Source organism: Poromitra crassiceps (assembly GCF_964638095.1).
Source record: "Poromitra crassiceps genome assembly, chromosome: 27".
NCBI lineage: Eukaryota > Metazoa > Chordata > Actinopteri > Beryciformes > Melamphaidae > Poromitra > Poromitra crassiceps.
The window spans coordinates 17,918,904-17,943,860 of record NC_139650.1 but is presented as its reverse complement, the minus strand read 5'-3'; the positions used below and the strand labels follow the sequence as shown (position 1 = coordinate 17,943,860).

The following is a 24,957-nucleotide window of genomic DNA, read 5'->3' as shown; positions in this document are numbered from 1 at the left end:
CTTCATTTCTAAGTAGTTCTGATTTTGGAACATTAAATGATTGTGATTCACATTAATTGTGAGTAACGAGCAGATGCAAGTTTTTCTCCCCTCGCTCTCTCCTTCCCTCTCTCAAATTTAGCTAGAAGCCAAGGTATGGCGGCTGCCATAGCTTGCCATACTGAAATGACACATTTGGCCTCCAAATTGCCATCATTTTTGCACCTAATTTAGTGTTTGTATTTTGCCTAGCGCAGAAATAACTTGTGAGAGGCACTGCTATGCAGCCTTGGCTATAAAAGTTGTGATGTGTAATTTGATAAGATTTGTACTTTTAGATGTTTCAATACAGACATCACATGAAACCCATGACCAAAATATGCATGCACCCTGCCCCACCATCTAATTTCCCTCTAGTGCCTACTACAGGCAGATAAGAGGATTGCCTGGCTTTGTTCATGTAAATACACCACTAGCTTAGAGTGTCTTGTCACATTTGCTGAATGTCCTATCCACCTTGGCTGCTCCCCCCTCAAATGTCCCTCTATCTGCAAAAGCAATACTACAGAAAGACGAGGATGATCTCTGTTTATGTCAAGTAACCATTCAACTGTTGATGTCTCAGAAACTGCCTCTGTATTGATCTTGATTGTCATATGGTCTTTGAGATGGTGGGGACAAGATGGGAGACAATGTGCATGTGACCTCTAGTGACTGGCCTGACACGCCCCCCCGACACGCCCCCCCCGACACGCCCCCCGGCCCCCCCAAGTTCAGATGCGTTCCGCTGCCTATGACAACAAACACCACTTAAATATTGACTTTCTATCTACAAACACCACAGTATTTTGTTGGCAGCACTGCTTTGACTTCTGCACAACTGAATGACGCCCGTTTTCTTCCACCAGCAGGGGGCGTAGTGCAGTTCTTGATTGACAGCCCATTTCAACCTGTTCACTCACAATTCATTATGACCGCAACTTACTCTTCATATGAATTGGGCATATAGCCTACTACCAAGGGCTGTTAAGGGCATATGGATCTTTAGAAACCTTTTCACGGGGGGGGGGGGGGGGGGGGGGGGGGTATCCCGCAGAAATAAATCGGCTTAATGTGCAGAATTAAAGAGGTCTGAATTCAGGGTGGGATTAAGGAAAACTGTGTGAAATAAAAACAGCGAGTGATCAGGAATGACTGTGCGTCTGTCTAGAGAGAGAGAGAGAGAGAGAGAGAGAGAGAGAGAGAGAGAGAGAGAGAGAGAGAGAGAGAGAGAGAGAGAGAGAGAGAGAGAGAGCGAGCGAGGGAGCGCGCTTTGACTGAGGAGCAGATTTTCATCCAAACCTCTCGGTTTTTCCCCTCTCTCCCGAGTCCGACTGTACGCGGCTCAGCGCAGCAGCTCCATCATCTAAACTGGGAAAATACTCCTCTCCTGTTCGCAGCCAGTGTGTTGATGCTCTGAATGCTGTATTCATAGTCAACTTCTCCTATTTCCCCACTCGGACTTGAGCCGCATCATGAACAGTTTGGGGGCACCTCTCAATCGCATACCTCTGGAATGGTGGGGATTACGCAGCCGAAACCCGGAGCAGAGCATGTGAACGCCGATGGAGTTTGGGATTTATTGTGGCAAAATAAGGAAAAGATGACCGTCTTCTCTTTGTGCTTGCTCTTGTGCGCAGATCTCCTGGATTTAGCCGTGGGTAAGTCTATCACACTGACACTGCCTCTGTATTCTATTCGATCGGTGGGTCTGGTCTGAACCCGTTTATTTGCAGCCCCGATCAGTGGCGGGGTGTGATTATGGATTTTATGAGTCAGTGAGTTGAGTGGTTCATATTTGACATGCAGGCTAAAATATCAAGCGGTCATTAACAGGATAGCCCGCTGGAGGCGACGGTGCCATGCAGCGCTCTCTCTTGTGCCAACTTTCCCCCAAATCAATGAATGATGGTCGGATTCAATTCACACGACACGATGCGCGTAACTAAGGCACAAAAAAAAGAGGCTAGAGGAGGAGGAGGCCTAGTTATGCGAATCAAGTTAATTCACATGCATTTAGCCTACTATCACGAGCGACGTGCGTGACTACACACACACACACACACACACACACACACACACACACACACACACACACACACACACACACACTGACACACACACACACACACACACACACACACACACACACACACACACACACACACACACACACACACACACACACACACACACACACACACACACACACACACACACACACACACACACACACACACACACTTCTGAGCAGCGGCACGACCTAGTCCGAGCAGGACGCAGCCAGTGCGCTCCTGGGCGCCGCGTCACAGTCATGGCTGTGGCCGATGGCTGGATGATGTCTGCACGGGTCTCCGGCTGCAACACATCTCAAAGTTGTCGCCTTGGAAGCAACCCGTGTCGTCTTCTGCTGCTTCTGCTGCTTGCACTGGTGGCATCACTCACTGTCGTACTGTAGGCTACCGTAGCCCAGTGGTTCCCAACGTGGGGTCCGGAGACCACCAGGGCTCCTTGAAGGGCTTCCAGAAGGTCCCCAGCAAATTGATGAATTGTAAAAAAAAAAAAAAAAAAAAAAAAAAAAATAGCCTACTGTACAGCATTTCATTTACAAGAAGTAAACACAATTAGATAATTTAAAAAGTACTATTTATCATATATCTACAATATAGGAATTCTGGACAAAATCATATCTGACATTAAACCTATTCTCAGATTTGTGTTCAACAGAAAAACATAATCAAATACGGGTCCTCTACAGTATGTGGGCTAATTTAGGGCTCCTCCTTGATACAAAACATCACTGCTGTTACGCCTAGATGTTTTATCTCTGTGTCCTCCACTTGAAACGCTCAGATGCTCAGGCTGCATGGTGCAAACACAACATTCATCCAATAGCGCTGATTTGTTTGCTTGTTCACAAATTCACACATTCACGCAATGGCAAGTATAGGCTGCACAGTAGCCTAGAGTGTTGCTTCTCAGGTGGTGCTGATGCTGTGAGATGCTCCTCTTCCCTGCTGCATTTCCACATTGTATTTTTGGGCAGGGCATTAATTATTGCAACTTTTGCAACAGATGAGGAGCTGTGGTGTGAGGCTGTCCCTGTGTCACAGTTGCAGTATTGTCACGTAGTCATGCTATCAGCTATCAGCCGCTCTGATTTGACGGGAATAACTTCACCTGGGTCCCAGAGAGCAGTGCTCCTGTGGCTTGGAGAGGCCCCCGCTTGTGTCAGCTCATTTAGAGCATGGTATTATAGGACTGCAATGAGGGCTGAGCAATATGTCAATATTATATCAATATCATGATATGAGATGAGATATGCTCTTAGATTTTGAGTATCGTAATATATAGGATATGTCACAAGTGTTGTCTTTTCCTGCATTACAGTAAAGTGATGTAATTTTCTGAATGTACCAGATTGTTCTAGCTGTTCTTATTCATTATATCCACATTACTGATGATTATTTAACAAAAATATCATTGTGTAAATATTTTGTGAAAGCAAAACCAATAGTCATGGAAGGAAACCCTGTCTTTGCATTTTATTTCCATCACATCTTATCTCACCACAGTATAATTGCAGAGGGCTCCGTGGCACGGCGGTGCACAATTGCACAACTGTGACTGCGCAAAGCGATGCGGGCGAGGCTGCGCAGCAGCCGAGCTGTGAGCCCGCACAGCCCGTGTAGAAATTAGCGTATACTGTAGGCTAGACAGGAGGCATGGTATACTGTAGGCTAGACAGGAGGCATGGTATACTGTAGGCTACAGGAGGCATGGTATACTGTAGGCTACAGGAGGCATGGTATACTGTAGGCTACAGGAGGCATGGTATACTGTAGGCTAGACAGGAGGCATGGTATACTGTAGGCTAGACAGGAGGCATGGTATACTGTAGGCTACAGGAGGCATGGTATACTGTAGGCTACAGGAGGCATGGTATACTGTAGGCTAGACAGGAGGCATGGTATACTGTAGGCTAGACAGGAGGCATGGTATACTGTAGGCTAGACAGGAGGCATGGTATACTGTAGGCTAGACAGGAGGCACAGTATACTGTAGGCTAGACAGGAGGCACAGTATACTGTAGGCTAGACAGGAGGCATGGTATACTGTAGGCTAGACAGGAGGCATGGTATACTGTAGGCTAGACAGGAGGTATGGTATACTGTAGGCTAGACAGGAGGCATGGTATACTGTAGGCTAGACAGGAAGCACGGTATACTGTAGGCTAGACAGGAGGCACGGTATACTGTAGGCTACAGGCAGGAGGCACGGTATACTGTAGGCTACAGGAGGCATGGTATACTGTAGGCTAGACAGGAGGCATGGTATACTGTAGGCTAGACAGGAGGCATGGTATACTGTAGGCTACAGGAGGCATGGTATACTGTAGGCTAGACAGGAGGCATGGTATACTGTAGGCTAGACAGGAGGCATGGTATACTGTAGGCTACAGGAGGCATGGTATACTGTAGGCTAGACAGGAGGCATGGTATACTGTAGGCTAGACAGGAGGCATGGCATACTGTAGGCTAGACAGGAGGCATGGTATACTGTAGGCTAGACAGGAGGCATGGTATACTGTAGGCTAGACAGGAGGCATGGTATACTGTAGGCTAGACAGGAGGCATGGTATACTGTAGGCTAGACAGGAGGCACGGTATACTGTAGGCTAGACAGGAGGCATGGTATACTGTAGGCTAGACAGGAGGCACGGTATACTGTAGGCTAGACAGGAGGCATGGTATACTGTAGGCTAGACAGGAGGCATGGTATACTGTAGGCTAGACAGGAGGCATGGTATACTGTAGGCTAGACAGGAGGCATGGTATACTGTAGGCTAGACAGGAGGCATGGTATACTGTAGGCTAGACAGGAGGCATGGTATACTGTAGGCTACAGGAGGCATGGTATACTGTAGGCTAGACAGGAGGCATGGTATACTGTAGGCTAGACAGGAGGCACGGTATACTGTAGGCTAGACAGGAGGCATGGTATACTGTAGGCTAGACAGGAGGCACGGTATACTGTAGGCTAGACAGGAGGCATGGTATACTGTAGGCTAGACAGGAGGCATGGTATACTGTAGGCTAGACAGGAGGCATGGTATACTGTAGGCTAGACAGGAGGCATGGTATACTGTAGGCTAGACAGGAGGCATGGTATACTGTAGGCTACAGGAGGCATGGTATACTGTAGGCTAGACAGGAGGCATGGTATACTGTAGGCTACAGGAGGCATGGTATACTGTAGGCTAGACAGGAGGCATGGTATACTGTAGGCTAGACAGGAGGCACAGTATACTGTAGGCTAGACAGGAGGCATGGTATACTGTAGGCTAGACAGGAGGCACAGTATACTGTAGGCTAGACAGGAGGCATGGTATACTGTAGGCTACAGGAGGCATGGTATACTGTAGGCTAGACAGGAGGCACAGTATACTGTAGGCTAGACAGGAGGCATGGTATACTGTAGGCTAGACAGGAGGCACGGTATACTTAAGCAATATAGCATGAGAGCCAGTGTGTTGTGCCAAATATATCCCCCTGATCAGCTGTTATCCCACGAGGCCGCAGGCCGAGTGGGATAACTGCTGAGCAGGGGGATATATGCCACAACACACGCAGCTCGAGTGCTATATTGCTTTTATAAAACGGTTTCCAAGTATGATAATATAATAATAATGAAGAAAGAAAAAACATCGCATGGATGCATAACTGGGACGTATCCTCAGTGATGTACCCTGGGGTCATAGGATGTTTCGGGTCTCGCAACATCATACACCCTCGCCCAGGTGACCCAGCCGGGGCTGGCCAAGCCCCAACTTACGTCCCAGTAGCTACCCACGGTCAGCCCTATAGGGAGGGTCGAAGGTGGTCATGCGGTCAGGGCCACTCAATCCGCTGCTCCGGAACTACTCTGCCGGGACCGGGGGAGGGAGAGGGCTCTGGTACGTAGAGGGACCGGGCTCTGTGGGTTGCCACCCGGCCGGGTTCCTCCCTCGTCTCACCAGGTCTACGACCTGTGCGCTGCACCAGACTCCCCCGCTCCAAACATCTTATTCCGAGGTGATGGTATCTTAGTGGACACCATGCAGTACCAGTACTTGCTGGCACTGCAGTCTCCACTTGCGGCTTGAATGGCCCTCCTAAAAGGCCTCTCGTGGGTTTTTGGGCTTCTTCCTCACGGAAGACGCAGGCTGGGGAGCTAACCCATACTGCCATAATAATAATACTATAAGTCCGACTCCGACTGGCATGTCATTCTGATAGAGTCAGTAGAAACACTACTGTAAGGCGGGACCGCAAGAACGTGCGGGTGATTTGATTGGATCGTTCTGGAGACTGAAGTTGACATTGGCCAATCCTGGCGCTTGCTGAGAAGCTGAGAGCTTTCTGGAAACCCCGACAGGCAGCTCGAGCGCAGCGTTGCATTCTCAGCGCTTGCTGAGAAGCTGAGTGCTTTCTACAAAGCCCGACACCAACTAACGTTACGGGGTTAAATGCGGGGTTAAATGCGGGGTTAACAGCCTTTTTTTTGCAAAGAAGACATTAGCCCGCATTTATTCTTGTACAAAACATAATTTTCTGCGAAGTATTAGTAAAGTTATAAGCGAAGATCGATTCACAAGGATCTGACAGCTGTCTCCGCCATTTGTTTTTTTTGAGGTAACCAAAGGCTTTTAGTAAGAGAGTTGCCATGGCAACCAATAACCCATGGGTTATTGGAGTGGGTTATTGGATTTATACAATGGCTGTGAACCAATCAGATTGCTTGATTTGAGAGAGCCGTTTTATACTGTAGGCTACAGGAGGCATGGTATACTGTAGGCTAGACAGGAGGCATGGTATACTGTAGGCTAGACAGGGGGCATGGTATACTGTAGGCTAGACAGGAGGCATGGTATACTGTAGGCTAGACAGGAGGCATGGTATACTGTAGGCTACAGGAGGCATGGTATACTGTAGGCTACAGGAGGCATGGTATACTGTAGGCTAGACAGGAGGCATGGTATACTGTAGGCTACAGGAGGCATGGTATACTGTAGGCTAGACAGGAGGCATGGTATACTGTAGGCTAGACAGGAGGCATGGTATACTGTAGGCTAGACAGGAGGCATGGTATATTGTAGGCTACAGGAGGCATGGTATACTGTAGGCTAGACAGGAGGCATGGTATACTGTAGGCTAGACAGGAGGCATGGTATACTGTAGGCTACAGGAGGCATGGTATACTGTAGGCTAGACAGGAGGCATGGTATACTGTAGGCTAGACAGGAGGCATGGTATACTGTAGGCTACAGGAGCGCACGCGCTCTGTTAATAAAAGTGCGTGTGACATCTCACATTCTCACATCGTCACATGTGGCTTTGACTTACAACTGAACATTTATTGCCCTTCAGCCTAGAAATACCGATATACTGTATGATCTTTGGTTCATATCGCCCAGCCCTAACTGCAATACAGGCACTCGATCCCCTCGCTGAGAAATATAGTCAGGAGTAATGAGGCTGCTGTTCATCTGTTCACCTGAGAAATATAGTCAGGAGTAATGAAGCTGCTGTTCATCTCTTCACCTGAGAAATATAGTCAGGAGTAATGAAGCTGCTGTTCATCTGTTCATCTGAGAAATATAGTCAGGAGTAATGAAGCTGCTGTTCATCTGTTCACCTGAGAAATATAGTCAGGAGTAATGAAGCTGCTGTTCATCTGTTCACCTGAGAAATATAGTCAGGAGTAATGAGGCTGCTGTTCATCTGTTCACCTGAGAAATATAGTCAGGAGTAATGAGGCTGCTGTTCATCTGTTCATCTGAGAAATATAGTCAGGAGTAATGAGGCTGCTGTTCATCTGTTCACCTGAGAAATATAGTCAGGAGTAATGAAGCTGCTGTTCATCTGTTCACCTGAGAAATATAGTCAGGAGTAATGAAGCTGCTGTTCATCTGTTCACCTGAGAAATATAGTCAGGAGTAATGAAGCTGCTGTTCATCTGTTCACCTGAGAAATATAGTCAGGAGTAATGAGGCTGCTGTTCATCTGTTCACCTGAGAAATATAGTCAGGAGTAATGAAGCTGCTGTTCATCTGTTCATCTGAGAAATATAGTCAGGAGTAATGAGGCTGCTGTTCATCTGTTCACCTGAGAAATATAGTCAGGAGTAATGAAGCTGCTGTTCATCTGTTCACCTGAGAAATATAGTCAGGAGTAATGAGGCTGCTGTTCATCTGTTCACCTGAGAAATATAGTCAGGAGTAATGAGGCTGCTGTTCATCTGTTCACCTGAGAAATATAGTCAGGAGTAATGAAGCTGCTGTTCATCTGTTCACCTGAGAAATATAGTCAGGAGTAATGAAGCTGCTGTTCATCTGTTCACCTGAGAAATATAGTCAGGAGTAATGAGGCTGCTGTTCATCTGTTCACCTGAGAAATATAGTCAGGAGTAATGAAGCTGCTGTTCATCTGTTCACCTGAGAAATATAGTCAGGAGTAATGAGGCTGCTGTTCATCTGTTCACCTGAGAAATATAGTCAGGAGTAATGAGGCTGCTGTTCATCTGTTCACCTGAGAAATATAGTCAGGAGTAATGAAGCTGCTGTTCATCTGTTCACCTGAGAAATATAGTCAGGAGTAATGAAGCTGCTGTTCATCTGTTCACCTGAGAAATATAGTCAGGAGTAATGAAGCTGCTGTTCATCTGTTCACCTGAGAAATATAGTCAGGAGTAATGAGGCTGCTGTTCATCTGTTCACCTGAGAAATATAGTCAGGAGTAATGAGGCTGCTGTTCATCTGTTCATCTGAGAAATATAGTCAGGAGTAATGAGGCTGCTGTTCATCTTTTCATCTGAGAAATATAGTCAGGAGTAATGAGGCTGCTGTTCATCTGTTCACCTGATAAATATAGTCAGGAGTAATGAGGCTGCTGTTCATCTGTTCACCTGAGAAATATAGTCAGGAGTAATGAAGCTGCTGTTCATGAGGCTGCTATTCATCTGTTGGAGTCAGGCGTGGATTGGTGGAGGTCTGGTGTGTGGGAGGAGTCAGGCAAGCTGGGTCTCAGTGGACAAGCTGGGGCTCAGTGGATTGGTGGAGGTCTGGTGTGTGGGAGGAGTCAGGCAGGCTGGGGCTCAGTGGATTGGTGGAGGTCTGGTGTGGGGGAGGAGTCAGGTAGGCTGGGGCTCAGTGGATCGGTGGAGGTCTGTGGGGGAGACCTCACAGCAAAGTTCACACTTTGATTACTACAGCAGAGGCACTGCCTTAGCCAGCCGGCTAACCTGCTCTCTGCAGAGCCGCTGCCTTACACTTTGTTGTTCACACTATATGCCAAACCCACGCTGAAGTCACGCTGAAGCTGAGTGTCACGCTAAACCGGTCACACCAGAAACACTCTTTTTCTCAGCGCCTGGCTAGGAGCTGCTCCTATCGGTTCAGCGTAGCTTTAGCGTGGCTTCAGCATGGCGTGGCATACGGCTGGTGTGAAGGGACTCACCTGTTAACAAGGACGCCAAAATTAAAATGCGTGGTTTCAGCGTGGGATTGGTGCACCCCCCTAAATCTGCCTCGCACAACTTGTCTGCACTGTTTTGTGGACCCTCGCTGACCCATAAAGAACATCAGTAGGTCACTTGGTCTTTAAGTGATCATCTCCCTGGGTGTGCCTTGCTCAGATGATGCTCTGTGACACATGCAGGATGTAGCCCTACTCACTTCTGCAATGTCACGTTCAGCTGAGATGGTTCTTCACACGTTTGGTTTCATTGAGGATTTCCAGCATGGTTGAGGTCATATCTTTGCTACAATACAACATGTTATAGTTTATAGGGCGTATATGCTTTGCCACACTATATTGATCAGACTGTAAACAAACAGGAAGGGCAGAATTCAACCAATCAATAGGTTGTATGGAGTTGTGTTGGACTCAAGCAGCTTCAGACCACAGGGTTGTTGTTGTTGGTCTTTGTGGTCAATACTGACTGTCTGATGTTTTCGTCGTTGATACACCTTATGCTTATAGGGTTTCACCTTTCTTTTGACCTTTTTCAAGCAGTATTTCTTCTATAAGCTGGTGTCCACCCAGCGTGTTGCTGATATTAGCCAACATTAAAGTTCATAAGAATTTTGATTTGATTTATTGATTTTGCACTGTAAAGACAATACATGCCAAGTGTATTTCACCTGGAGGGGAAATTAATAAAATACAATAAATATCAGTGCTTGGAGAGGTAAGAAACCCTGGAAGGGCTTATCGAGAACCTCACCATGTAAAAAATATATATATATTTAAAAAATATATATATATTAATTATAACCAAGGAGATAGTACAAATAATAATACATAGATAGTACAAAATAAAAAATAAAACAAAATAAACAAACTTAATAATTAAGCAATACATCAGAAGAAGTAAATTACAATGGCAACAGATTTTTTTTTTAGCACAATTCCATTGAGCACAGATGTTCTTTTAGTTTTCTTTTGTAGACGGGTAGGGAGGGTGAGCTGTCCATCAGGTGGATATAGTTGTTCCATAAGATAACTCCTTTCTATTTGATGGATAACTGCCCTCTGGTGGTATACGACAAAGTGGAATATGCAGGAACTTAGATTGTCTAGTAGTTCTGGAGTGAATGTTTGAGTTTTTATGAAAATATTGTTGAAAATATTGTTGAAAAAGAAGAAGGGCCGCCGCCCTAAACACTTTGGATTGGTTCTGTACGGCAGTTTTTTTTACTCTGTAATTGTTTGTTTCCACCCAGTTTTAGCAACAAAAGCTGGGAGACTGTCCTCAGTGTCTTGTTGAGTGAAGCGTTGATAGACTGACAACTGAGACTGTCCTCAGTGTCTTGTTGAGTGAAGCGTTGATAGACTGACAACTGAGACTGTCCTCAGTGTCTTGTTGAGTGAAGCGTTGATAGACTGACAACTGAGACTGTCCTCAGTGTCTTGTTGAGCGAAGCGTTTATAGACTGACAACTGAGACTGTCCTCAGTGTCTTGTTGAGCGAAGCGTTGATAGACTGACAACTGAGACTGTCCTCAGTGTCTTGTTGAGCGAAGCGTTGATAGACTGACAACTGAGACTGTCCTCAGTGTCTTGTTGAGCGAAGCGTTGATAGACTGACAACTGAGACTGTCCTCAGTGTCTTGTTGAGTGAAGCGTTGATAGACTGACAACTGAGACTGTCCTCAGTGTCTTGTTGAGTGAAGCGTTGATAGACTGACAACTGAGACTGTCCTCAGTGTCTTGTTGAGTGAAGCGTTGATAGACTGACAACTGAGACTGTCCTCAGTGTCTTGTTGAGTGAAGCGTTGATAGACTGACAACTGAGACTGTCCTCAGTGTCTTGTTGAGTGAAGCGTTGATAGACTGACAACTGAGACTGTCCTCAGTGTCTTGTTGAGTGAAGCGTTTATAGACTGACAACTGAGACTGTCCTCAGTGTCTTGTTGAGTGAAGCGTTTATAGACTGACAACTGAGACTGTCCTCAGTGTCTTGTTGAGTGAAGCGTTGATAGACTGACAACTGAGACTGTCCTCAGTGTCTTGTTGAGTGAAGCGTTGATAGACTGACAACTGAGACTGTCCTCAGTGTCTTGTTGAGCGAAGCGTTGATAGACTGACAACTGAGACTGTCCTCAGTGTCTTGTTGAGTGAAGCGTTGATAGACTGACAACTGAGACTGTCCTCAGTGTCTTGTTGAGTGAAGCGTTGATAGACTGACAACTGAGACTGTCCTCAGTGTCTTGTTGAGTGAAGCGTTGATAGACTGACAACTGAGACTGTCCTCAGTGTCTTGTTGAGCGAAGCGTTTATAGACTGACAACTGAGACTGTCCTCAGTGTCTTGTTGAGTGAAGCGTTGATAGACTGACAACTGAGACTGTCCTCAGTGTCTTGTTGAGCGAAGCGTTGATAGACTGACAACTGAGACTGTCCTCAGTGTCTTGTTGAGCGAAGCGTTGATAGACTGACAACTGAGACTGTCCTCAGTGTCTTGTTGAGTGAAGCGTTGATAGACTGACAACTGAGACTGTCCTCAGTGTCTTGTTGAGTGAAGCGTTGATAGACTGACAACTGAGACTGTCCTCAGTGTCTTGTTGAGTGAAGCGTTGATAGACTGACAACTGAGACTGTCCTCAGTGTCTTGTTGAGTGAAGCGTTGATAGACTGACAACTGAGACTGTCCTCAGTGTCTTGTTGAGTGAAGCGTTGATAGACTGACAACTGAGACTGTCCTCAGTGTCTTGTTGAGTGAAGCGTTTATAGACTGACAACTGAGACTGTCCTCAGTGTCTTGTTGAGTGAAGCGTTGATAGACTGACAACTGAGACTGTCCTCAGTGTCTTGTTGAGTGAAGCGTTGATAGACTGACAACTGAGACTGTCCTCAGTGTCTTGTTGAGTGAAGCGTTGATAGACTGACAACTGAGACTGTCCTCAGTGTCTTGTTGAGCGAAGCGTTGATAGACTGACAACTGAGACTGTCCTCAGTGTCTTGTTGAGTGAAGCGTTGATAGACTGACAACTGAGACTGTCCTCAGTGTCTTGTTGAGTGAAGCGTTGATAGACTGACAACTGAGACTGTCCTCAGTGTCTTGTTGAGTGAAGCGTTTATAGACTGACAACTGAGGCTGTCCTCAGTGTCTTGTTGAGTGAAGTGTTGATAGACTGACAACTGAGACTGTCCTCAGTGTCTTGTTGAGTGAAGTGTTGATAGACTGACAACTGAGACTGTCCTCAGTGTCTTGTTGAGTGAAGCGTTGATAGACTGACAACTGAGACTGTCCTCAGTGTCTTGTTGAGTGAAGCGTTGATAGACTGACAACTGAGGCTGTCCTCAGTGTCTTGTTGAGTGAAGCGTTGATAGACTGACAACTGAGACTGTCCTCAGTGTCTTGTTGAGTGAAGCGTTGATAGACTGACAACTGAGACTGTCCTCAGTGTCTTGTTGAGTGAAGCGTTGATAGACTGACAACTGAGACTGTCCTCAGTGTCTTGTTGAGTGAAGCGTTGATAGACTGACAACTGAGACTGTCCTCAGTGTCTTGTTGAGTGAAGCGTTGATAGACTGACAACTGAGACTGTCCTCAGTGTCTTGTTGAGTGAAGCGTTGATAGACTGACAACTGAGACTGTCCTCAGTGTCTTGTTGAGCGAAGCGTTGATAGACTGACAACTGAGGCTGTCCTCAGTGTCTTGTTGAGCGAAGCGTTGATAGACTGACAACTGAGACTGTCCTCAGTGTCTTGTTGAGCGAAGCGTTGATAGACTGACAACTGAGACTGTCCTCAGTGTCTTGTTGAGTGAAGCGTTGATAGACTGACAACTGAGACTGTCCTCAGTGTCTTGTTGAGTGAAGCGTTGATAGACTGACAACTGAGACTGTCCTCAGTGTCTTGTTGAGTGAAGCGTTGATAGACTGACAACTGAGACTGTCCTCAGTGTCTTGTTGAGTGAAGCGTTGATAGACTGACAACTGAGACTGTCCTCAGTGTCTTGTTGAGTGAAGCGTTGATAGACTGACAACTGAGACTGTCCTCAGTGTCTTGTTGAGTGAAGCGTTGATAGACTGACAACTGAGACTGTCCTCAGTGTCTTGTTGAGCGAAGCGTTGATAGACTGACAACTGAGACTGTCCTCAGTGTCTTGTTGAGTGAAGTGTTGATAGACTGACAACTGAGACTGTCCTCAGTGTCTTGTTGAGTGAAGCGTTGATAAACTGACAACTGAGACTGTCCTCAGTGTCTTGTTGAGTGAAGCGTTGATAAACTGACAACTGAGACTGTCCTCAGTGTCTTGTTGAGTGAAGCGTTAATAGACTGACAACTGAGACTGTCCTCAGTGTCTTGTTGAGTGAAGCTTTGATAGACTGACAACTGAGTGTAGTGTGAACTTAGTGGCTGTGTGCTTAATGTTTCCTCAGAGGTGACAGTGTTGTTTCTGCACCTTTTGCACACTTTGAATTCCTTGTTTACAACATAGCAGCACATTCTTAGTCTCTGGTACACCTGTTACATCCGTGGGCGGGGCTTCTGCAGCATCAGTGCAGGTACCCTTTATGAGTATTCATCACCACCCTGCTCCAAAAGGCCTATAGAGTGCCTAGTAGGGGTGTCACGATATTTTGTCGCACGATATATCGCGATATCGAAACGTCACGATATCGATATCGTCAGAAAAAAATTATATCGTTAAAAAAAAAAAAAAAAAAAAAATATATATATATATATATTTTGCTCCTGAATAATAATAGAAATTTAGCAGAATCAACACGCATGAGTGAGGGGGTAGACTACTACTGGCATGGCAAAACAGCTCAAGGGGTACATAAGATTACATAAGTTTAGGGACCATTGAGCATAAGTTATTTAAGAAATAGATTGTATACTTTATTTTTCTTTCACCATGCAACAAACATTTAGTTTGTGACAGTGTGACACATTCTATTGCAAGAGAAGCATTATCTTCCATGTTGTTTTCTAGTTATTATAATAACAATTTCCAAAAACAGCATTTGTTTTGTATTTTGTGTATTTCAAATGGAAGACTATTTTTCCAGTATTTTCCCAGGGCTCCCTTGAAAAGAGGTTTTGATTTCAATGGGACTCACATGGTTAAATAAATGATAAATAAATACATAAAAATTATTTACTTTTGTTAAAAAAAATATTGTTAAAATATCGTATCGTATCGTTATCGTGAACCCAATATCGTGTATCATATCGTATCGTGCAATTAGTGTATCGTGACACCCCTAGTGCCTAGCCATCACCATATTGTCCATGGAACCTGAGGAAGTGACTTCTCCATTCAGTTCCCCATAGACTTCTTTAAAGAGTTTTACCTGGACAAACCAAGTGACCCTCTTGTGGGTTCAGCATGGGCTTAGAGTTCACACCAATAATGATTTGCAATGCAACCAAACTGTTCTAGAACAAAGTTGCAGCGGTCCGAACAGACCCATCTCATCTCGACTCCAGCCTCTTTTAAATGTAGCCAGAGTTGCAAGTTTCAACTCGTTGTGTTGCAAATCATTGGTCTGAACTGGGCTTTATTAGATACAAACAAAGTGTATTGATTAAGAGCTAAGGCACCCTCTAAAAAGGCCTTGTAAAACCTAAGGAATTGTGGTTCTCTGTCAAACAGAATTGTCAACATTCACACAAGCCTCTGTAGCAGATACATGAGACAAAAACCATTTGAGAGCTTAAACCTTTGGCTTTCATTGGAAATGATTGCCTTTGCCCTAATGTTCATTAATGGGTTAAACATGATTCCTGGAGCGGTTCTTTTGCAGTGAGAGGGCTTAAAAACATTGAGCTACTACAATTGGGTTAGCAAGTCAGCCTGTAGCACAGTGCATCGTTGCAATTTGAGCTAACTAGTATCTACTAACTGTCAATGTAGCTAATTAGATGTTGGCTAACCTATTTAAAGTTGCACTGCAACTTCACACACTAGTGGCTCTAAATGGCAATGGCTGGGTTTCCCAAAAGCTTCTTTGCGCTAAGAAGCTAATTTAACCCTTCTTAAGGCCTCCTTAAGAAGCAAACGCATTTCCCAATTGCTTCTTTACGAAGGCATGCGTTTCCCAAAAGCTTCTTAGCGCTAAGAAGCTTCTTTGACCCTTCTTAAGGCTCCCCTAAGAAGCCAATGAAGCCAACGTGTTTCCCGATTGCTTCTTAGCCTAAAAGTATCTTCCAATTATCTTCCGTTAAGAAGGCTGCGTTTCCCAAAAGCTTCTTAGCGCTAAGATGATCTTTCGTTAAGAAGGTTTTGTAAGAAGGGTCTGGGGCATTCTTAACACCTTCTTAATGACAAAACACTGGCAGATCCAGCCGCGTCAGGCAAAAGGAGATACCGTACTTGTGTCCACTGTTCCTCTTGTGTTTTTCCATTTTTCCTTTCTTTCATGCACCCTTTAGTGTTTAAAATTGGGGAAAACTTGAAAAGCTCCCCTCTATGTATGGTTACTTGTGTTTTAAATGTTTTACCATAGGCTATATTCCTCTAATCAGAATGGATTCCTTTTATAATGTTGTGGATTTATATAGCACCTTTCACAGAACCCAAGGTTGCTTAAATTCTGTAGTGTTTCTCTGTTTTGTTGTATGCTGTGTATATAAAGCAATTTGAAATGCAGTCCATGTCTGAAATAAATCATGTTTAATAAAGTTTAACATGACCATGATTAGGTTATTCTACAACAGTGTTTCTCAACCACTGGGTCGTGGCCCACTGGTGGGCTCAGAGTGCCATCAAGTGGGCCGCAGAGGACCTCTCACATCGAGATGGTGGACAGCTCCAGTTAAGATGCTTCTTAAGAACCTTCTATTTTTTTTATTTTTCTCTTCTGTTAAGAAGGCGTTTGGGAAACACTTCTTTGGAGCCTTCTTAACTCCTTAAGAAGCTTCTTAACACCTTAAGAAGCTTCTTAACTCTTAAGAAGCTTCTTTGTTGGGAAACTCAGCCAATGAGAGTAAAAAAATTTAACTTCACGAGGCGGAGGCAGAGGAAACTTCAGGAGGCGGAGCTGTCACCTGGAAGCAGAAGGTGATGCGGAGGCAGAGGGAACTTCAGGAGGCGGAGCTGTCACCTGGAAGCAGAAGGTGATGCGGAGGCAGAGGAAACTTCAGGAGGCGGAGCTGTCGCCTGGGAATCGGAAGGTTCCCGGTTCGAGGCTAGCCCCTCCTGGCAGCATGTTGATGTGTCCCGGAGCAAGACACCCCTAACTGCTCCCGACGAGCTGGTTAGCGCCTTGCCTGGCCACCATCGGTGTGTGATTGTGAATGGTTGAATATGAGTTAGGTCGTTAGTTAAGCCGACCCTTAACCGATCATTAACTGTTAGCCGACAAGATTCAAATGTACTATTTAGAATACATTCTACATAATATATATTTAAGAAATAGATAGGCAGCCTATTTTTCTATTACCATGCATCCAATGTTGTTGTTGTTGTTGTTGTTGTTGTTGTTGTTGTTGTTGTTGTTTTAATCCTGATACTTTATATAAAAGAGGGCAAAGGGACAAGAGAGGTAAAGGATCCAACATGGCTGAGTCCAGCCTTGTCTGGGCGGTGTGCTCACCTGCAGTGCCTGCAGCTGAAAGTGGATTTCACTTTTGACTTTTGATTCATGATGTGCTGTGAGCAGAGCTGGCTCCACACTGCCACCAGAATTATATTTTGGCAAACAAGGTGAATTTACGGTGTATCAGCTAGGAGAGGTGCGACTCTCTCTGCTCTGTTGCTGCCTCACTTTGAGATTTTGTCTTGGAGTGTATTAAAAAAACAATGAACAAAATATAATAATAATGATAATAATAATGATGATGATGATCATACTAATAATCATAAAATGTAGCGCACACACATATATATATATATATGTGCAATCAATTACGTATCTTTCTTCAGATGCTCATATTTATACATTTTGTTTTGATGTTTTGCTAATTCTTCTCACAGTGATGAAGATACATATTGTCTTGTGTTCCTAAACAGCTGCAAATGGGTTCAAAGGGCAAAGCAGGGGCCTGTACTACAAAGCAAGATTAGTGGTTTAGCGAGGTAACTTCAGGTTTAAACCTGGTTTGGCCGTACTACAAAGCAAGTTAACTTCTTACCGACATATATTTCCATAGCAACTTATGCTTCACACTTAACCTGGTCCGCAGCAGGTTAAGTTGCAAGGATAAGATTAGACCTTAAATACACCGCCCACGAACCAATCAAATCAGCAGTTTGGAAAAATGGCCAACCCCTTTCTGGACGAGTTTCCCATCTAAGGAGCACGAATTGTAATGTTGAATGAGTAATGTTAATCAATGTTAATGTTAATCAAGGACTAAAGCCTTGCACTTGTTGGCTATTTTAATTAAGCCCTACTTACCACTTTGGAATATGTTTTTATATATTCATTTTTGTGCTCTCAAGTAGCCTAGATACGTTGTTTGATCCCGCTGATCGATTGCAGCTGAATAGTGAGTGGAGAAATATCACTAAACCGGCATAAAAAGGTTACATAAACGTCTCCAAAGCGCACGGTGCCGTGTGCGCAACGGAGCTGAGACTGACGTTGGGTTGGAATTGAAATGGTCATAGCCTACATGCTGGAATAGCCTACTACATCTAAGCAATTTAATATGGGATCACCTGCACACAGGCGATCCCATATTAAGATGATTCATATCTAGGCTACTCCTGTTGCTTTTGGCCTGTATGATGCGATTGAACTTCATATTTCCAGCATCATTATATGAAATATGGAGATATGCGACTCTGCTGACAATATGTGACCACAAAATAGGCTATTTTTTATAAATGAAATCTATGCCCGCACGTACCGTGTCGATTCAGTTCAGAAGCATTTATTTTATTTTATTATCATTCTTTTTTTTATTGATTAGCCTATAGGAATTATTCAATCACTGCGACTAAACACATTGATTTTATTTTATTTTATTTTATTTTATTTTATTTGACGGTTACAAATTGAAATACAATATACTGAACAAAGTACAGACACGGATCATTATTATTCATTGAGCCTAAATGGTCCATAGCTACATACGGATTTTGGACTGAGATAGATTACACATTGCTTCCACAAAAGACTGTAGATAGAGAGCTGTAGATAGCCTACGAAACCGCTCTTCAAAGAAATGACTGGTGTGGATAAAAGTGGTCACTTTAGACAGTCATTCGGGAACAGTAATAATATCCAACGCAGATTTGCATTTGCGGTTTCATTCAATGAGGAAATAGGCGTGTCTGGCGCTGTAGGAGTTGGAGCAGTCCATATTGCACTCTGATTGGCAGTTGTTAAAAACCACGCCTCTTTTGCGGGCACGAGCTCCAGTGCACGGGCATTTTCATGTGCATGAGCTGTCAGCTAGATTAGAAAAACCTGGTTCGCGTTAACGAGTGCCAATCGACGTTCGTAGTACGAGTTAACTACAATTGAGCTGATCTGGTTTAGACAAACCAGATCAAGGGACAGATCCTGGATCTTCTTATCCAACATTCGTAGTACAGGCTACAGGGAAGAACAAAGCCCTCTGTTTTGATTGACATCAAGGAACCTATCAAGAAGGAAGAGACATCATGCATGTCACAGCCTTCGAACTTTTGCTTTGGGGCCAGTTCTATAGAGAGCCAAAGTGAACGTCACTTACTGCCTTTCTCTGTGCGTCTGAAGAAATATGAATGGTGGTGAACGGAGATAGACCTTACTTCTTTGATCCCGTTTGAATTGTGCCACGGGGGACACAACATGGGACATGGGACAACTGTATGTCAAGAAAGTGAAACGTAAGGTTTAGTTTTGTCAATCGACTACATCTCTTGTGTCGCACAATATACGTCACACCATCAACAACATGGGAGAGACGTCACTTATGCGACTGCATGGTTGTGCGTAGTCTTTCTGATTTATAACTTAAAGTGCCACAGTTTGACCACAAACTGTGACTTTCTTGACTTGCAGAGTTATCTTTTACATTGACAAACATGATAAGTGTACCACATGGCTCAAAAAAGTAACATCTATCTCGGTTCACCACCATTCATATATTTTCAGACGCTGGTCCACAGAGAAAGGCAGGAAGTGACGTTCACTTTGGCTCTCTATAGAAGTGAATGGGGCAGGCAGGGTAAAGCATCATTATGTGTTGCACCCTTGATTGAAAAATGCTTCCACCAGATTAAAGCAAACACATTACCGTACATGATGTTGACGTTTTTTCTTTCATCTAAATGTCTGCATTAGTTTTCCCTATTTCCTTCTTAGTCTCCAAACAGATCAGATCAGATCAGATCAGAGAGATCAGATATGTATTTGCACATAATAATAAAAAAAGCAGAAACAGCGAAAAGGAAAACAACAAAAGCATGTGCCCGTAGAGACAGGAAACACTATGTGGGCTTATTCTGGGTGTCTACCTCAGAAATTAAACCAATATTAATAATAATCCGTTCAGAAAATAAACAAGGAAATATAGCTCAACTCAAGCCCCTGTTTGGTCCAAGATAGCTAGATTACAGAGTAGCTTGATACATGACCAAACGGGGCAGGTCCGTCCGACCTGTTATGTAATGTGTTTTCTTTAATCTGGTGGAAGCATTTTTCAATCGAAGCTGAAATGACACAGATATGATGGTTTATAGTGGGACTTTCCAAGTCCGCCCATTCACTTCAATGGAACTGGCCCAAAAGTCTAGCCCCAATGCAAAATTCCAACGCTGTGACATCACGCGAGTGATGTCTTTTCCTTCTTTCGTAGGTTCCTTGATTGAGATCAGGAAATAGGACAGGCAGACTCCAGTGATTGGCTGCCAGTAGGATCAGGAAATAGGACAGGCAGACTCCAGTGATTGGCTGACAGTAGGATCTGGCAGGAACAGCTCTCCATTCCAGGGATAAGGAGTCAAATAATCGCCGCTCATGGGCTCATGTTCATTGTGTCAAAGGTCGGGGATACTGAACATTATGCACTGCAGACCAACACACTGTCTGTCAAGCACATGGCTGCAGCTACGAAGGTCAAGTAAGACATGAGGTGCAAAGAGATGAAAGGAAGTATTATAGGAAATGATATTGCAGGTTTCTCATGGGTCCTTGGAATTATTGAAAGTTTGTGAATTTGAGCGGGTAAATCAAAGCCTTGAAAGTAAAAAAATATATAGATAGAGACGGGCCATTGTAAGTGTTTGAATTTATATATTTTGTGCATGAATAGAAACAACTCTTATATAAATTCAACTTCTTTTTATATATTTTCTTACTTAACATTAGTAAATAAACTATGTTCCATTTTCTGCATGTGTCTCCCGCCATCTGTGCGTCCTTGTTTCACACGCTGTTTAACCCAAACTATTTTTAATTGTTGTCTGTGAGCTGTAAAGCTGCTAGTTCTGATTATAACAATTCTCAGTGTTGTAAGAGTAATGAACCTTGATCCATGTGTCAAACTATACCATGTTTGGTCATTGAAATTTGAACGAATTTTGTCTGGAAAGTCCTTGGATTTGATGTTTAAGTAGGTGTGGGAACCCTGGGTTGGGTTGGGTCTAGAAGTATGGAATGGGTATGAGAAAAATACTGCCCTAGACCAGTGGTTCTCAAACTTTTCCACGTCAAGGACCCCTAAGGACCACAAATTAGACCACAGCCCCATCTGATAAGATTTTGTCCCATGGGTCCCCCATCTGATAATATTTCTGCGTTTAGATGTTTTATTACAGAAAGTGTATGAAACTCATGAATCATGACCAAAATAGTCATACATTCTGTCATTGTGTTACTTATGGATGGCATTATAGTGAAAATATAGTATTCCCCTTTTTGTTGGGGACCCCTTGGAAGCCCCTCAAGGAGCCCTGGGGGTCCCCGGACCCCACATTGAGAACTGCTGACCTAGAGCACATAAGTCTATAAGTCTACAGTCTAGGGGGGTGCTTCTCAAAGTGGGGTCCAGGGACCCCCAGGGGTCCCAAGGGGTCCCCAACAAAAAGGGGCTGTCCCCAGCAAATTGACGAATTGTTAAATTTATTTCATTAGACATTTCATTATGCAGTAGTTTCACTGTTATCCCTCGACCTACAATACAGTCATGGAATTCCATCAAATCATATCGAACTAAATATCCTCAGATTTGGGTTTGAGAGACAAAACCTCATCGGGTCTAATGTAGACTAAATTGATTCCGTTTATCAGTTGATTCAGTTCCTTTGTTCCACCTTCTGAATAAAACAGTCTTTAACTAAATAGCTGGCTTCGTGTCATATAGGCTGGCTTGTAGGTTTTGGATCATACTGTAGCAGTGGTGAGTGAGTGACACATTGAACAGGCAGTGATCATCTGATCTAATAAGTTTCCTGTGCTGAGCCACTCTGCTGCTGATGGATGGCCTCGACTCCCAGTGAGTAAGCATAGATCCTGGCAGGGAAATGTGCTGTGGTTATGCCACTATCTGCCAATCAGCAGGCAGGGAAATGTGCTGTGGTTACACCACTATCTGCCAATCAGCAGGCAGGGAAATGTGCTGTGGTTACACCACTATCTGCCAATCAGCAGGCAGGGAAATGTGCTGTGGTTACACCACTATCTGCCAATCAGCAGGCTTTCTTTCAGGGCCGCTTTCAGCCCTTATATAAAATGATGATCCACACATCTGAAGCATTCCCTCTTTGTTTCACTCAGTTGCCTGTAGATGTTGTTGTGCTGTTGCTTGGTCAGTAGATGTTGTTGTGCTGTTGCTTGGTCAGTAGATGTTGTTGTGCTGTTGCTTGGTCAGTAGATGTTGTTGTGCTGTTGCTTGGTCAGTAGATGTTGTGCTTTTGCTTGGTCAGTAGATGTTGTTGTGCTGTTGCTTGGTCAGTAGATGTTGTTGTGCTGTTGCTTGGTCAGTAGATGTTGTTGTGCTGTTGCTTGGTCAGTAGATGTTGTTGTGCTGTTGCTTGGTCAGTAGATGTTGTTGCTGTTGCTTGGTCAGTAGATGTTGTTGTGCTGTTGCTTGGTCAGTAGATGTTGTTGTGCTGTTGATTTGTCAGTAGATGTTGTTGTGCTGTTGCTTGGTCAGTAGATGTTGTTGTGCTGTTGCTTGGTCAGTAGATGTTGTGCTTTTGCTTGGTCAGTAGATGTTGTTGTGCTGTTGCTTGGTCAGTAGATGTTGTTGTGCTGTTGCTTGGTCAGTAGATGTTGTTGTGCTGTTGCTTGGTCAGTAGATGTTGTTGTGCTGTTGCTTGGTCAGTAGATGTTGTTGTGCTGTTGCTTGGTCAGTAGATTTTGTTGTGCTGTTGCTTGGTCAGTAGATGTTGTTGTGCTGTTGATTTGTCAGTAGATGTTGTTGTGCTGTTGCTTGGTTAGTAGATGTTGTTGTGCTGTTGCTTGGTCAGTAGATGTTGTGCTGTTGCTTGGTCAGTAGATGTTGTTCTGCTGTTGCTTGGTCAGTAGATGTTGTTGTGCTGTTGCTTGGTCAGTAGGTGTTGTTGTGCTGTTGCTTGGTCAGTAGATGATGTTGTGCTGTTGCTTGGTCAGTAGATGTTGTTGTGCTGTTGCTTGGTCAGTAGATGTTGTTGTGCTGTTGCTTGGTCAGTAGATGTTGTTGTGCTGTTGCTTGGTCAGTAGATGTTGTGCTGTTGCTTGGTCAGTAGATGTTGTTGTGCTGTTGCTTGGTCAGTAGATGTTGTTGTGCTGTTGCTTGGTCAGTAGATGTTGTTGTGCTGTTGCTTGGTCAGTAGATGTTGTTGTGCTGTTGCTTGGTCAGTAGATGTTGTTGTGCTGTTGCTTGGTCAGTAGATGTTGTTGTGCTGTTGATTGCTCAGCCTCTGCACCTGCACCTGTCAAACTAATCTGATGATGTGTGGCTTTTTCTCCTCCTTACAGGAGCAGCTAATGGGCTCCTATAGGCAGGCTTAGAATTAAACCTGAGATCAATGAAAGGGGAATACTGCTGCTATTGATTTGTTGCTCATCTCTAATTCCTACACTATTTCTGCCGCTTTAGTCCAACCTAGGTTCAATAATATATATACTGTATATATAGGGTTAGTATATATATATATATATATATATATATATATATATATATATATATATATATATATATATATAGATGCATCGCGATGCGGACGTGCATGATTCTGCATCGATTCACAAATGTCAAAAATCGATTATTTATTTTTATTTTTATGATCGAATAAAATATAGTGGAAGTACATGCAGTTGTTTATTTGGATCATAATACAATGCAATTCCAAATGCACTTTTATTTTAAAAGTAGCCACACAGTGAGAAAAAAGAAAGTAGAAAAAATAAATCATGTATTGGGAAAAAAAGTGATGGATCGATTGAAGATGCATCGAGATGCATCGATAATCGTAATCGAATCCTAGCCCTCTGAATCGTAATCGAATCGTGAGGCCAGTGAAGATTCACAGCCCTAATATATATATACAGTATATACCGGTACACACATGTGATTGCTGATTGTGCTACTGCAAGCGTACACTTATCATTGTTATGCTCCGCTTTCAGTCGGGAGACTTTTGGAACTTAGAACCTGTTTAATGTGATGGAAAATCCATATTAAAAGTTGACACAGGACGCTGACCCAGAAATGACAGAAGGTTTGTTGAAGGGCTTCAGCCCGGTTTGTCCGTGTAGACCACTGCACTAGAAATGAAATAGCTTTTATTGAAAAATCAAAATGAGCTCAAAAGGTTTTTGTCATGCCATGTGGCTGCTGGCTCCCTGCATGACTCCAGTGACGTTTTGAAGTTCATGATGTGATTATGAAGGGCTGTTCTCGCTTTAGTTTCAGTTTCTGTGGAAATATAAATATGGTATTTCACAGATGGGCTGAATAAATCTGCTTTGCTGTCATTAAACACTTTTGCAGCAAATGTTCCAACAGCAGGTCTGTACCTATTGAGCTGTTGTTTCTTATGCACGCGTTTCCTCTTGATTGACTGCTGTTCATCTTGAAATGTTGCTCATTTAGTTGTGCGGTGCTGCTGCAGTACTGCTGCAGAGCTGCTGCAGAGCTGCTGCAGAGCTGTGTGGTAAAAGTGGAGCCTTTTGTTATTTAATGGTTTCTTTGTTCGTAGCAAAAGCCCCCTGCTTAACAAAAGCCCCACTGCTGCCATGGTGCGGCAGCAGTTCTGCGAAACTAAATGAGTGACATCTGTAAATTCTGCCATTTAGGTTGCTTTCTCACACAGAAAGATTGCTTTCGTTCCGTTCCGTTCCGTTCCGCACCTGGGAACGATTGGCTCCCCTCCCCTCTCCCCTGCTGGTCAGCTTTCACATGACAACATTTCTTCCGCGCTCTGAAACGGAACAGAGTGCACTTGCGTCATCAACTATGCCTGCAGTGTATCCTCGCTCCGTGTGTTGTCTATGAGGTTCGGAACGGTTGGCTTTCACACT

At 44.0% G+C, this 24,957-nt stretch overlaps 1 protein-coding gene across 1 annotated transcript in view; it reads left to right on the top strand.

The window, feature by feature from the left end:
- Nucleotides 1–1,534: 1,534 nt before the first annotated feature.
- igsf21a (immunoglobin superfamily, member 21a) overlaps nt 1,535–24,957 on the top strand; it is a gene marked incomplete at its 5' end in the record, with an annotated part of 443,028 nt that continues 419,605 nt past the window's right edge. Inside the window, one exon of the mRNA XM_083661710.1 lies at nt 1,535–1,679. Within this exon, the coding sequence (XP_083517836.1) occupies nt 1,535–1,679 (145 nt within the window). The remainder of the gene's footprint in view (nt 1,680–24,957) is intronic.